Consider the following 16,072-nt stretch of genomic DNA (forward strand, 5'->3'; position numbering starts at 1 on the left):
AGTATGGACAGGATTTAGGAATGATAACGGAGAAATAATGATGAGTACTTGACCAAATTCATTTGACTAGGAAAATAAAATCCAAAATTAATGAGAAAAAATGAAAGAATAAATTAAAAAAAAAAAAAAACTGATGACAGAAAGCATTTAAAGTTTATGATTATATTCATACTAGATATTGTTTATCTGTGATTATGCTGTATATTATTTACACTGAGATAGATTAAACAAAAAAAGAAGAAAAAACCGACTGTTAACAATTATATTTTCTTCTGGAAGTATACATGGTTTAACTGGTAATACTATTTCTATTTTTATTAATAAATATGTGGAAATAACATTTCACATAAATTTAACTATAACACATAATTTCCCACTTAGCCAATACACTCCAGTCCTTTTTAAATTATAAAAATGTATGTAATAAAGAAAGGCTGAGGTAAAGTGAGTTGACTCTTTATATATTGCATACCATTCCACTTTTGAAAATTGAATGTAGCAGTCTTAGTGGGTGCTCAGCTTAACCCCATGTTTATTGCTTGAAGTGGAAGCTATCTGTCGACTAGAAAAAGAGAACTATGTTCATCTCTCAACAATTGACTGACTACTTTTAATATGATCGGTGGAATAAAAAAATGGGATAGCTAAAAGCATAGGGAGAGTAGAATCCTCATCATGTGAATGTAGTTTTCTGACATGTGTCGAAATTTCTCAGTGTCAAAATTATCGGTTTATAGAACGGATTGGATTTAACATGCATTAACAGATAACCCAGTTAAGAAACTTAAGAACAACCAGATAATCAACATTAAGCAATGGTTGTATTGTATTGTTTTTATTTGAAAGTTATTTTCATTCTCTAAAAGCTGTGAAAAATTGAATCTGAAAACTTTTCATACACACTACAAATAATTAGTACATGTTAAACTTACAACATTTTGTTCCAAATATTTCATTTTTTCAATCAACTCAGGAGATTTAATATTAGGATAGGGCATTCCAACAACCATAACACATCTACCTAGCTCATCACTGAAATTAAGACCTTCACTTAATTTTCCACCTAAAACAAAAATAACATGGATATTTTAATGGGATTACAATCACAAATACTTAGTAATAATTGTCTATATCCCTCAACATTTACAGCTATATTTTATTTACATACTCCGTAAACAGAGTTTATGGTCTAGCAATCTGCATCATTTACAGACTAAGGTTTGAAAGACAAATAGAAATGCTGACAAGTTGAAGTATAGCTGGAACTAAAGAATCTGTCAGGCTTGACAAAACTAGTTGTTTGACCACATTCAGATTCAAAGTGATAAATTAAAAAATAATTTTATCCTGGGACAAAAATAAGATTAATAATTAATACATTTGTCTGACTAATTAATACATTGTTTAGACTTCAAGTACATTTTTCTGACTAAATACAGGCAATATTAAGAATATTGCATTTCTCAATCATCCAGTAGCAATTTTAATGGAAATAAACATTGTTTATGTTAACAGTTGGATTATGAGGTAAAAGAAGGTTTATATAAACCAATTGGTAGAGATAAATACTAAGTACTTGGTGAATGAATAAAGGAAACTAGAGTCAGATCAAGGATAAAGTCACTCGGTATACGAACAACAGACATGAGAGCACCAATGAAACCCAAAGATAAATTTAATAAAATAATGCAGAAGTCTTTTCTCATCTCTAATTCTCTGTAAACTATAGAATTGTTTTTAAGGGATGGAGATTGAGTTTTTAATGAAAATAAAGTAAATCATAATTAGAGAGCTAAGAGGAGAAATTATTATAAATCTTAGAAAAGAAGGAGATTCAGGCATCAAGGTGATAAGCCTTAATAAATAACACAGAAATCTTTTATAGTACTCAACTAATTGACTGCAAATTTTTTAAACCAATTTTTTTGTTAATTTAATTTTCCAAACTTTTTTAAAATTAATTACAACAGCTTATCTATGTAAGAACACAGGTTTAAAAAAAAAAATGATGAAATATTTCTTACTATCAGAGAGAGTGAATTACATTCACTCTATCTAATGAGTAAGAAAATTTTGTTTTTTGACCTGGTATTATTACATGAATATTTTATATTATATATATAAACCATTATTATTTTTTTAAAAATGAAAAGTAATGCAAAACCATGTACAGAAAATTGAATTTAAAATAAACTGCTATAATTGTTTTGTTAAAAATGCATGGTAATGAAAATTTGAAATTGAATTGTTGAGCACCCTAGGTTGTATGAAAGCTTTTCTCGAGTTTTGAAGTTGAAGTTATATGAAATTAATAGTGAGATATCAAATCATCTGAAGACAAAAGAGTGTTGTTAGTTCATCAAGAAAATTGAAGTGGAAAAGTTTTCATTTTATTAATTTTTTCTAAATATATTCTCATATACTATTTTAATCTCTCATTATTCTAAGGTACTAGGCATGCTAGGACATTCCAAATTTCAGTATTATATATAATTAAATATAAATAAGTTTTCTAAGTCCTTAACTTGTATACCCCCTCTAAATTAAGGGAATTTTGGTCTAAACTCCGTCAGGGACCAGCCATACTGGAAAATGTGAGCTGGAATTCAAATATTCGATTTTCAAATTTTTAAAAACTGGTAAGGATATGACATAATCTCTGTTTATTATTATATAAGTCTTAGATGTAAGAACTTGATTAGAATTTAAAAAATAATCTTACCAACAACACTAAATAATAGAGCTCCATTTTTTCCCTTCGCAGTTTTAACAGCTTTGGCATAACCACTAAGAACTTCATCAACACCTCCTGTTTTCTTTGGTTCTCTAAACACCTACATATATAAAGTTTTACAATTAATTTTCTTTTACTACTTTTGATCATAAAAAAGAACAATTATCATTATTTAACAGATCATTAAAAATCAGCAATGGGTCATTTTCTACTAGTGCTACATTTTCTACCACTTAAAAAATGTCATATTATTTCTTACCTTTTTAGTGATCTATTTTTATAAAAAGGCCTCATAGAAATTACTAGTTTTTTATTAAAAAAAAAATTAATTTGATTAAAGAGTTGTTAAAAAATAACAGAAAAATCATAATATCTTAATATACTAACATTCATAATATTTCAAAAATCACTAAACTGTATGATAGAAAGTCATAAACTTTTTAAAAAGCCAATTGATTTCATAACTAAAACAGTAAATTTTTCAGTAAAACTGAAATTTATTTATTCGTTAATTAGTTGTTTAGTTTGATGACTAATTAGCAACAACTGATTTTAAAATGTAGATCGTCGGCCTGTTGCTAGACGATGCCTTATTAACGGTTTAACAACCCTAGCAACTTACTCTCTTACTTAATTCTTATAATACAAATACAAAATACATGTTTCATTATAAATAAACAAAAACAACTAGGCAAAAAACAAATGAGCTAGCAAAATCTCGGAAGTTACAGATGGATTCGATAGGAATGTTGGAGTGTTTTAAACCAAACTAATTATTCTATCATGCACTATTATTCAGAATTGGTGGAGTTTTAAAATGTTCCAGGATTGTGAGGTTGAAAATATGAGACACATATATATTATGATGTAAAATCTAAATGGTGAAGATAAATTCATTTTCATTAAAGTACTTAGTATTACTGAATATTCTTATCAGAAATCCCACCTCAATTTGCTGTCTCTTTCCATGTCCTTGATAGGAGAATTCAAATTTTGCAAAAGTTAACCTTACGACACTCCAGGGTTATGAGGAAATCGAACTTTGAGAATTTTTTATTACCTGTTACTATAAAAAAACGACTATTCCGTATTATACGATATTTGTAGTACAAACCTTCCTCTAAATAAAGACTTTTTTTCTTATCCATATATTAATAGTAAAGACCTACAATCAGTCAGGGATACAAATCGTACATTGCAGAGAGAATGACCCTAACATTAATCTGGCTTAAAATATTAGTACTTTAACTGCGTTAAGCATTCTATAAATATATGATAATTAAAAAAACAAATTTCTCTACTGTAAATTAACATTCCTCAAGTTTTGTCACAAACTGACGAGCTCATGGTAAGATTGTAGGAAAATGTTGTTTCATTGGGCGGTCATATCAGCCATAACATAGTAAACTAATAAAATTGAATAATTTTCAGAAATACACAGTAAAAATCTCACAGAGTGAATTTTTTGAGGTATGACCTTGGGAATTCACAAAAGTTGCATCATTTCATCAGTTTTCCAACGATATACTCAACTTTCTAAGGACAGTTAAATTTCGAAGAGGTATTGAGATTGGAAAGTCATAAAACACTAACAGTTTTTTGCCACCTGATTCTGATATCTCATACCCAGATTAAAGTAGTTTGATTTGAGATGAAAGTAGTTATAACATTTCGTTAATTACAAAAATGGCTACCTACCGATTCAGTAACCTGTCAGCTTGAACTTTGAGTATCATATTACCGATTCTCAGTTGGAATAGTAAACAGCCATAACTGAAAAGAACCACTATGATCTACTTTGATTATTTTTATTTTTTTCAATTATATTTTTAATAATGTATTTAGTATTTTTAATAATGTTCTTTAATGTCAACTAGAAAAAACATGTCTTATAATCCATCTCCATCACTGTAACTGTTTGTCATTGCCTTTTAATTCGATGAAAGAGATAAGCGTTTCAAATGTTTGTTGACTTAATTGCCCTAATTTGAACGCTGACACTATATTAAATTACAGTTATTATCTCGTTACTTCCAGTTGTAGGGTTCTATAAGTCCAATGGAATAATATATGAATAATAAATAACAATTGTGTAGTGTTTACATTTTTTATAAGTATTTGTTATATATATATGGAAGAAGATAGCTGACTGTATGGAGTAGATTGTAGGAAGGCTTGTCAATAAAGGTATCAAAATAGTAGAAGAAAACTATTTATTGTTAACCAATGTTTTGTCCCACTTTGCAGGGATGTCGTAATGAAACAAAGATGACAGTTTGTTTCAATCTGACAGCCCTGACAAAGCCCTACAAAGGGGGTTGAAACATTAGTTAACAGTAAATAGTTTTCTTCTACTATTTTGATACCTTCATTGACAAGCCACACAGACTATCTTCCTACAATATATATTTGGTTAAGAGATGAAGTTTTCCCAAGAAAAACTGTGAATAATGTAAAAGAATTACAGTTATAGAGAGGTCTCTGAGCAAGCAAATCAGAATAAAAATAAATTTTAATAATTAATACAAATTATAACTCTGTATTATATCATATAAGATGCAAAGGTACCTGTTTTTTTTTGGAAATATTTTCTATGATCCCATGTTTATTTAGATGTTCAAAAATAGTGTTCTCATATTCATATGAAGGGAAAAAACAAACAATTCCAGCAGGAACAATATTACATATGTTAACCAATACACGACCAAATTCATTTATCTAAAAATTGAAAGTTGATAAAAGATCTACAATAAATATTTATTGAAAAATAAAAAGATTAACTCAAGAATATTGAAGAGAATGAAAAAGTTTCATACAGTTGTTAAAGATGACCTCGATTCATAGGAGAAATCTAGAGGTTTTCCAGTAGGGCCTTTGGTCAAAACGATGGGTAAAATCTGGTTTGGAGGGATGATGTGAGAACAGGAGAATTCCATTATCCTTTGGTGATCAGCTCCACATGCAATAAACAACCTTTCTTTTAGTTCTCCTTTTGGTTCCATTGTACCACCAGCAAGAATCACACTCCTATAGGGAATAAATAATTAAAGATTTAATAGCACGTAAAACCCATGAAGAAAATAAGAATTAAACACAATAAACAAGGAAAAAGGAATAAATACAGGAAGGCTAAGTCACATTCAAAGAAAACCTGATGACTCCATAAACCATAGAGAAAGATGATTGGAGGTAGAATCCCCGGAGAAAAAGAAAGGATTATCTAGAGCAATGGTCCACAACATATATATTTTTTAACCCCCTGTCTGGTCATTTCTGACATACAGAAGGAATAGTTATCTAAAGGTTACCACCAAATTCTAAGCATAGTGGGTGGTAAAGTTTTCATTTTGTAGTTCCACCACAAAATAACGATTGACACCCCAAGGAAGAATTTGAATTGGCGCTAGAGCTGTGATTAATAAGTACCAAAAAAGTTGCTAATGTAGACGTCTTAACTCCCTCAGCTACAGATTGCCCTAAAAAAGTGTTATTTATATTAAGAACCCCCTTTCTATGTTTGTGTCTACTGTGTTTTTGTATGACCCTATTTAAGGTCATTTGTGATATACTGGAGAGGAGGGTTATCTACAGAGTACTAATCTATTCTAACCATGGTAAGGGGTCAAATTTTCATTTCATGGGTCCACTAAATAAATAAAAGCCGACCCTTAATATCATTCGATTTTATGGGTAAATTTTAATATGGCGGCTAAAAACCTAATATTTAGTGGACTTTAGAACTTTAACCTGAATTATCAGAAAAAACAAGTATGTTTACAACTTATAAAAATAACAAAAGTTTTAAAACTTAATTTGTCGTTGCTTGACAGCTTTTATTAAAAAATCTATTAAAAAACAACTCAGGATTTGAAGTTGTAAAAAACAGCCTCAGAACAGTGACAAAAATATCACAAAACAGCTTTGTTAATGCAACTTGAAAGTCACAGATCCATGGCATGGCTGAACTTAAGTGCTAAGTAAAATGGGAATGTTGGAAGTATCTGTTTAAATAAACCTTCATTAAAAACTATGGTTTGACCAATATTTTTTAAATTGTAAAAAAACATGATTTTTATATTTGTCATTTGAAAACGTTTAGGACATACAGTGGTAGCATGAAAAAGTCTCAAAATCTAATAATTAAGAGACAGATGGGGACCCTTGTTGGCTAAAAATTTAGGACTTAATATGTGCCTTGCTCAGAGAGACATTATGAACTAGTGAGAATGAATGTTGTGATATGTTAAATGTTCTGTGAATGTACTTCAATAATATACATATAATAAACACATATTTAAGCAATTAAATAAAAGAAAAGTGACATACAGTACTTTCATTCTCACTGGGTCATATATAGGTGCTAGTCTGGATTATTAATAGTGATAAAAAACCCATCTAACTTTATATAAAAATGAATAATTTTGAATGATATTTAGGAAATAATATTATTGATATAAACTAAAAGTTAAAATATAAAATAATACAACCTTGCTTTACTGATGATATCTGTGACTGTGATGGCAGGGTCTAGCAGCAGAAATTTAATCATCGCTTTACCAATAATATTTGATGTAGAAACAACAACACGTCCTTCCTTGTTGTTCAGTGTCAAATTTTCTAATAGAGATAAAATAGGTACTAATGGCTGAGAAGATGATGGCTCTGTTTCAACTGAAACTATATGTTCAGTCAATTATTATTTAGTATAGCAGACAGAAAACATTTTGAGTATTGTTTTCAATATTCATACATATCTTAGATTATTAAAAAAGAACCAGTTATAACTGGTGAAAAATAATTACATAGAAACAGATTAACTGAAATTTAAAAATATGTTTTTTATTATATTGACTTCTTCCTCTGAATTCTGTGTGCCGTCAAGCATGGAGTTGTAGTCTCAGTCCATCTAGCCCACCGGTCCCTGTCCCTGGCTAGTCTTCTCATCTCCAGGATGGTGCATCCCCTTTGCTGCCCCTAGTTTTCCAATGTGAGTACATAGACCCGAGGCTGTCTTCCTTCTGGGCAAGCTTCCAAATACCACCTGGCTTTTCTGGTATCATCCATTCTACAGACATGTCTATACCATTTTAGTTGCCGCTCTTGCATAGTTGCACACTAATTTCATACCCAGATCCTTCCAAATTCTTTCATTTCTGACGCAGTCTCTCCTGGGTTTACAAACTATTCTTCGGAGGGATCTCATTTCTGCTGATGTTATCCTACCTAAATACTTAGGCTCTGTGTTTTCTCTTCCGATACACATGATTTTACTTTTGTTAGGGTTTATTTGCAAACCTCTTATCTTCAGTTCCTCATTCCATTCATCTAAGGACGTCTGAAGAGTCAGCTACCAGTACCATATCATCCACATATATCATTGCTTGAGCCAGCACTGGAGTTAGGTTCCAAAAACCAATTTGTGCTCTTGGGCATTTCCTTTTACACACCGTCCATATCTTATGCATAAGGAGAACAAATAGTAGTGGGCTTAGGCTATCTCCCTGCTTTACTTCCATATAAAAGTGGAAAGGTCGCGATATATGACCATTAAGTCTTATACAATGCCCTTTGGCAAAGTATTCCTATAAGATGGCCGGTTCCACAATTTTTGTTTTATCGTTCCCACCATTCTGCAACCTTTGAGTTACCAGTATTTGTAATATTTCTTTCTTTCTCATTCTTCCAGACTAGAGATGGAAACAAAAAAGAATAAAGAAAAAAAAAGAAACAGTATCTCATGGGCACTCTTTATATATTCCCACTTTACATACACCCTCCGTAACCTGAAATTTTTTTAGTATTTTAAATTGATTTTCATTCGGTCATAATAAAGTCTCCATGTGTGGTTGTCTGCCTCTCTATAAAATTTTACTGTCCTCTAGATCTTGACTGGTTAATGACAAGACATCTGGCCACTTCTCGTTTCACATAATATAACCAAAGAAATCACCATTGCCTCCAAAATTTTTGCTAAATGTTTTGTCAATTCAATTTCAAACAATAAACCAATTTTTAAAACATATGTTAGCAAAAGCCTGAAAGAGAAAGAATCATTCAACATTAAACAGGAAAGGTTTATTCAGGTTAAAACAAGATTTTCTTTCACCTGCTTTATTTAATTCACCACTAGAATGTGATACCAGAAAGGTGATGCATATTAGAAAGGCTTTAATTCTAGAAGGTAAAATATCCATGCTTGGGTATGCTGATGATTTAGCATTACTAGCTGAAGACAAGGAAACTACAAAACTAAATATAATTATGTTGATAAAAGCTTTAAGCAAACAGATATCAAAATAAATACGGATAAAACAAAGGTATATATGGTTAGAAATAGAAACAGGAACAATTTTGGTGATATAAAAATAGGAGGAAATATATTTGAACAAGTTTAAGTATTAGGATCTACAATAACTAGAAAGAGTGAAATAGATGAGAAAACAAAGGCAAGATTTAAGCCGAGAAATGCTCCTTGCTATCCAATTTCAAAATTGCTAAGCTTGTGCCTTCTGTTCAGAAACTGAAAAGTTAGAATTTTTGAAAATAAACTATTGATTAAAACATTCAGACCAGGAAGGATGAGTGAAATGAAGAATTGAGAAGGTTATGCCACACTGAATTGCATGGCCATTTATGACATGGGGAGGGGGAGGGGAGTTTATCTATAGATGACCAACCTATTTTAACCATGGTGGGGAGTCATTTTTCATTTTTCAGGACCGCTATTTGATGAAAAAAGTCAATGCCACAGGCTGGATTCGAACCGGCACGGCTTGTAGTTCTCAGGTTGCTAAGACTGGCGCCTCAACCTGAGCTATTGATGGCCCCAAATTACATGAACTACACCTAGTAAATATATTCAGTTGGTAACTTTAGAGCGAATAAGACAGTCTAGTAAGGATATAGGATTCAGTAACAAATGTTAACTCTAAGAAGTTAATAAACACTGATCCAATAGGTAAATGTCCAAGGGAAAGACAGAAACGTAGATCAGAGGGTTATCTCAAGATCGATCTAGTAAATTTGGGTTCGGAGGGCATCATTGAGCAGATGTATGCAGACAGCGATTGATAGTATGAATACATTCACCAGGGTGAATATGTGGTGGTATAGGAATCAAACATTCAGGTTCACTAGGCCTTTCATTATTACATTCTGTATTGAACTTTGGCATAATTTTTGAGATAAAAATTCAATTGATGCAATACTTCTGTCTATGAATATATTTACAATTTGTAATATCAAACTCTCATGGCTTACTTGTAGAACACCAGTGCTTAAATGTAATGGTAAAGGGTAGTTATGCCAGGTTTGTATAAATTACACAATTATGCACTTATTCCACATTACCTCATAACACACAACTAAGAATGAGGAATTTATTTATTAATATTGATAATACCTTCTGCTTCTTCCTTTACTGGTGCAATTTTGGAAATACTGTTCAAGAAACTTTTAATACCGCCAACTGCATTTGATTTAGATTTAAGTTGAACCACCGGAGAATTAAACTCTGTAAAACCACTAATCTACAATAAAAAAAAATTAAATAAATACAGAAATAAAATATGAAATAAGGAATACTTATTACTAAAAGGAAACAGCAAGTTTAAATTTATCAAAAATATTTATTATAGCTTATATTAGGTTATTAAATGCAATAATAAAGATGTGAACAGGTAAAACAAGAACTAAAATGTTTTTATTCATTTATTCAATAAGTATAAAAATACTAATTTTAGCAGTAACAAACAATGAAAAAATTAATGAAAAAGAAAGAAAAATGAAGTTTAAGTAGTATCTTCATGTAAGAGAATAATAATAAATTCCTATAAACGAAGATTAGGACACAAGAGAGGATTAAGAAGAAAGGAGGCTATCAAACAAAGATATGATATGATATTTTCAAACAAATGGACTCCATCTAATGGGTTTACCTTATGAGTAAGTTTAGTTTTAAGGCAGAAGTTAACCAACTTATACATATTAAATGTATCAATCTGAGCACAACTAATAAAATCATGAATTGTGTAAATTTTTGTGCCCATTACTATAGCACTGGCCTCTCCAGATCCATACCCAGGTTTGCCTCCTATAACATAAATTTTTATAATTAAAAAACATAAAATATAATTATGAGAGATAGTTGACTGGGGATGACTTATACGAGTTGAAGATGGTTTGGGGATGCAGTCAAAATAGAACACAAATAAGTTGATATAACTTATTTAATCGTGCCTTTTCAATGTTTCAGCTAGAGTTTCTAGCCTTTAAAAATTAAATAAGTTAATAATATTAAATAAGTTAACTTATTCAACTTATCATCTTCTCCTCGTATAAAATATAATTGTTTTATAAACTTTAAGAAGATAAAGTAGTGTACCTCAATATCAATTAATTATCAATTTTTAGTTAGTCTTTAATTAACAAATTTTTTATTAAGTATTTTGTTATTCAAAAGCGATTGATGTAATTTTCTGATTTTTTTCTTTCTGGGTGATTTGAACGAGTTTATTTCTATTGAAAACTCAAATTTGAAACTTTACATGATCACAATTTTCTCTTTCTATAAATTCTATATATTGGCTAGTATTGTGAGAGGTGAAGCCAGCAAAGCCTATATAAATCATAAATATTTTAAATGGAGAATCAGGAATTTCATCATAAATGAGGGTGAATAATAAGAATCCTAAGGCACTGGAACAAAGGAGAGGTTTGAGCCAACACTGTATATGGAGTAGTTCTTCTAATCCCTGCTTTGCTTCAACATGTGAGTAGCCAGAGCTAAATGAGTAGCTACCCATAACAAAGGTTCCAATTTGCACCATTCCCAAGTTTGAAATTCATGCAGTGATTTGTTTTTTTAAACACAAACATGACTCCACCAATATTCATCGACAATAGACAAAAAGGCATGGTTCAACATATTTGCTAATGGTATAAGGGATTTATAAGCGGTCATAGATTATTTATGATGAAGAGTAAAGCGGAAAACAGATGGTTTAAGACGACGTGATTGAAAAGGTTGGCTGAATATCGCACCAAAGATCAAAGGACCCATGACTATGGGCCTGAGCCAACAACACAGTAAAACTACTTAATGGACAGGTAGAGGATTTTTGGATAGTGATATGCCTAAGCTGGAGAAACTTTTTGATTGGATCAAAATGGTTATTATTTAGCCAAAAAATAGAAAAATATTTAACTTCTAAATGATGTATTTGGTTATGAAAATGAACATTGCTATTTATATTTCAGAAATAAGGAATCTTATGTTATGATCTGCCGTTGAGCACTAGTAAAGCCTCAAGCTCCCATTGAAGCAAAGAGCCACCATAAATTTCTTTCACAACCTAATGTCTTCAATTGGTTCCATTACCATCCCAACTGGTTCACCTCCCTACCTCATCAACTTGTTTCAGTGTTGTCTATGCTTTAGAAACCCATTTTGGATGTGAACAATACACTTCTATTTCCTTTTCTTGGTCACTGTTTCTATGGGCTTGAGGTTTGTCTTCTGCACCAGTTCTTTGCAATAATTTCACTCTAATGTATGCCTAGTATTCTCCTCAAATATCTAAATACAAATACTTGAAGTTTTTCGGTATTTCATTTAGTGTCTCTCTATGTTTCTGATGCATATACTAATCAGACCACGAATTTGTTTTTAAAAAACACAATTTTGTATCATTACCACAAGGAGTGATACTATTCTTTTTCATACTTACTAACATAACACCTATTATAATAAAAAAACCTTCTCCTTCCAGAGGATCCTTTTAGTTAACTTCACTAATTAATGGATGAACAAGACATGATGGTTAAGCATATTGGAGCAGACCTCCAGATAAAAACAAAATTCTATTAAGGCCTAACAGTGAAATTTTATCTAGGCATGGACTCAAGAAATAAGTCTCAAACTTCCAGTAGTAACTCTAGAGTAAACAATTCCTTCTGACATGGTGTCTACCAATTTGGTAATTTTAATTTTTAAAGTTTTCTAAAAGGACTTTTCTAACTTTATCAAAGTTTAAATCGAATATTACAAACTTTTTTTTTTTTTTTTTATAGTAGAATTTGGGCTCTAAAGGTTTTTTCAGTCTTCGAGGAGAATTGTAGAGATATAGGTGGAGCTGGTTAATGATTGAGCTAAAGAACAATAACATAATTAACAATAATGAAAATAAACCAATATAATTTAGTCTAAACATAAATTAATGTATTACAAAAAAAAAAAGTTTTCACTTTTTTAGAAACATAGTTCAATTTAAATTTTCATAAAGAAAATTGTTACTATAATTCTATATGGATTACATATAACAGAAAAAAATAATACACAAATACAGTAAGATTTTTTGATTGCAAACCTTATGTTGCAAGCTTAATCTAACATTTCACCAAACTTTCTTCAGGCTGTAGAAAATTTTCAATCCCTACTATAAAATTTTAATTATGTACATATAATGAAGTTTAAATAAACAATGAACACATCAGTGATAAAAATTATAGTGTATCACACCAACTTTTGAGAAAATACCCAATATATTCCCAAATTACCCATCAATTAAATTTACGATCATATAAACAAATTATAATGTGTAAAAATTAGTTATAGTTTTATTAACAGCTATTACTATTTGTCAAGTATAATTATAAGTGAATATAGAGGCATAACATACTTACTTAAAAACTAAATAAGAAAAAATAGTAAAAAAAAAAAAAAAGACAATAATTGAAGAAAAATACAGTTTGTTTATAATGTATTATAATATATTATAACTTACCTATTAATTTTATCAAACTTCCAATGACATAAATTATTTGCTTCAAATACATAAGATTATTGGCACTAAATTTTTTTTCATATCTATCTTTGTACATTGTTAACTGGTTATAGGCTAATGTTAACTGGAAATTAAATAATATCAATTATACTATAATTTATTATATAATTATTATTATAAACATAAACATAAATTTACAGGACTTATGAATTTGAGTGATTTCAAATTTTCTATTCATCAAATAAAATAATGTTGAATACAATATTTTTCTTAATTATGAAAATTAATTTGTATTAAAATATATTTTAATCTATTAGCAGATTTTGAATTTAGGAATCAAACTTTTTTTTTTCCCATAATTTAGTATTAAATTGTAAAAGAATGATCCAAATGAGAAAGAACTAGTATGACATGCCTTGAATCGGACCAATAGAATATGGAAATCATCATAACAGTCTTAGTGTTTTGTTTTTTCAATCTGATAAATGCAAACTCATTACCAACCACAATCACTTTATCAGAATTTGATTCCTAATTTGTTTTGTATATTATGAAGAGTATATTTAGCTAAGCTACATGAAATATACAATTCATTCTCCTTTTCTCATACCATCCGTCTTTGCAAACCTTTTATTAATTAAAGCTGCATACCTAATGTTTAGATAGTGAATATTATTTCTTATTTTTCATATCATAAATGAAGTATATGATAGGCTAAGAATGCTATGATCTCTGGTCATAAGGTTGCCAACCGCACTTTTTTTAAAAAACCATATCATTAGTAATAGAGTGAAACCATGATAGAGAATTAAGTATGGGATTACAAAAATTTATAAATATAGTATTAATATGCTAATTCTTTTTATAGTTAGCCATTTTATATCGTGTTAAAATTTAAATTTTTAAAGATTTACAGAAACTCAGTATAAAAAATGAAATTACAGTGTAACCTGGTTAAGTGGGTCTGGATATGTGAAAAAACTCTACTACTGATAATTATAATGTGGTCCCAACACTTTGGCATTGAAATACCCCTGTTACTGAGAATTATTAAACCTTTGTTTCAATTTTACCTCTATCATTGGGACTTTGTGGCTCAATAGCCAGTATAAGTAGGACAATTTATCAGGTTTGAACAGGTTGTGACACGTTTCTTTACTAATATCTCAATGTCTTCCACACATCCTTCTTTTTCAATACTAAGGTTTTGTACGATAAGATAGTGAATAAAAGTGCACAAAATGTCGAAAAGAAAGTGTAATTCATCAACAGCTGCTGAAAAATTAAAGCTATTGTTGGGTTACGATAATAATCAAAGTTGCATGATAATCTATATATAAATTTTACTTTAAAGCTAGTAAAACTCCAATAAAAATATAATTTTTCTATTGTTTTTAATAATAAAATTATATACATATAAAACGTAAAATATGCTTTTTTTTATTAACACTTTTCTAATGAAAACAGTATATATTGACCTTCTATAAATAAAACAACTCTCATTTTAAAGCTGCCAATTTGAAAAACTGGGTAAATGAAAAGCCTCTTTCAGTGATAAAAATTATTAAAATGACATATATTTGATTCAGATGCCTCAATTAGCAAATTAAAAAAGTTCTGACATCAATTTAGATTAAATATAATTTTTTTCAATTTCTTGAGACTGGTATTTATTTATTATTATTTATTTATCAAATGGTATCCTTTTTTAGTCTCAACACTCTTTATTATATTAATAGTCCAACGTTTCGGCCAAAATGGCCATCCTCAAGGACAATCTTCAAATATAAATTCTCACCTCATATAAAAAATTAAAAAATATTTTGCATGCTATTCGGCCCAGGTCATTAACAATTAATTGAAAATTAAAAGTTTATTAAAAATTAATGAAGTTTTAAAAAAATATAGGGTGTTTGACTTATAATTAATGACCTAGGCAGAATAGCCTGCAAAACATTTGTAAATTTTTGATGTCAGGTGAGAATTTATATTTGAAGATTGTCCTTGAGGATGTCCATTTTGGCTGAAACGTTGGACTATTAATATAATAAAGAGTGTTGAGACTAAAAAAGGATAGCATTTGATTTATTTAATAAATCAATTTAAATGTTAAAGCCATATCCAATTTACTCTAAACTTATTTTTTTTTCTTTTTTAAATTATTTCTCAATATCAATAGTTTAAATTTATACAGCATCACATACCTGGGCTCCAGACACTTGGGAACTATGAATATTAGAAATAGTTTCCAAAATATTGTGAGCCTCATCAATGATAATAACACTATTTTCTAGTTCAAGACCGCACGCCTCTCTGGTAGTCTTATGTAAAAGAGTATTGTAAGGTACAATTACCAACTGAAAATCAAGTTAAAAAACAAAGAAATAAAAATTCATATTAGAATATTAAAAAAAATTAGGCTTATAAATGTACATAAACTACACCACAGTGGAAATCCACAACCTAAATGGCACATCACCAGGAGAGAGATGAAGGAATTCTCATAAAAATAGGTAGAGGGCCAACAGACTAGATAAAGGAATTCCAAAGAATA

The 16,072-nt window shown here is 29.6% G+C and overlaps 1 protein-coding gene across 2 annotated transcripts in view; it reads right to left on the minus strand.

The window, feature by feature from the left end:
• Nucleotides 1-16,072, minus strand: part of LOC106679126 (ATP-dependent DNA helicase DDX11) — a 36,672-nt gene that overhangs the window by 3,972 nt on the left and 16,628 nt on the right. For both annotated transcript variants that reach the window (XM_067051853.1, XM_067051852.1), the window contains 9 exons: nucleotides 15,723-15,875; nucleotides 13,519-13,642; nucleotides 10,672-10,826; nucleotides 10,137-10,263; nucleotides 7,222-7,411; nucleotides 5,551-5,761; nucleotides 5,303-5,452; nucleotides 2,723-2,834; nucleotides 933-1,063 (listed from right to left, as the gene is read on the minus strand). In XM_067051853.1, the coding sequence (XP_066907954.1) occupies nucleotides 933-1,063; nucleotides 2,723-2,834; nucleotides 5,303-5,452; nucleotides 5,551-5,761; nucleotides 7,222-7,411; nucleotides 10,137-10,263; nucleotides 10,672-10,826; nucleotides 13,519-13,642; nucleotides 15,723-15,875 (1,353 nt within the window). The remainder of the gene's footprint in view (nucleotides 1-932; nucleotides 1,064-2,722; nucleotides 2,835-5,302; nucleotides 5,453-5,550; nucleotides 5,762-7,221; nucleotides 7,412-10,136; nucleotides 10,264-10,671; nucleotides 10,827-13,518; nucleotides 13,643-15,722; nucleotides 15,876-16,072) is intronic.

The sequence above is a fragment of the Halyomorpha halys genome, unplaced genomic scaffold (genome assembly GCF_000696795.3).
Source record: "Halyomorpha halys isolate HHAL.00 unplaced genomic scaffold, Hhal_1.1 Scaffold177.1, whole genome shotgun sequence".
Taxonomy (NCBI): Eukaryota; Metazoa; Arthropoda; class Insecta; order Hemiptera; family Pentatomidae; genus Halyomorpha; species Halyomorpha halys.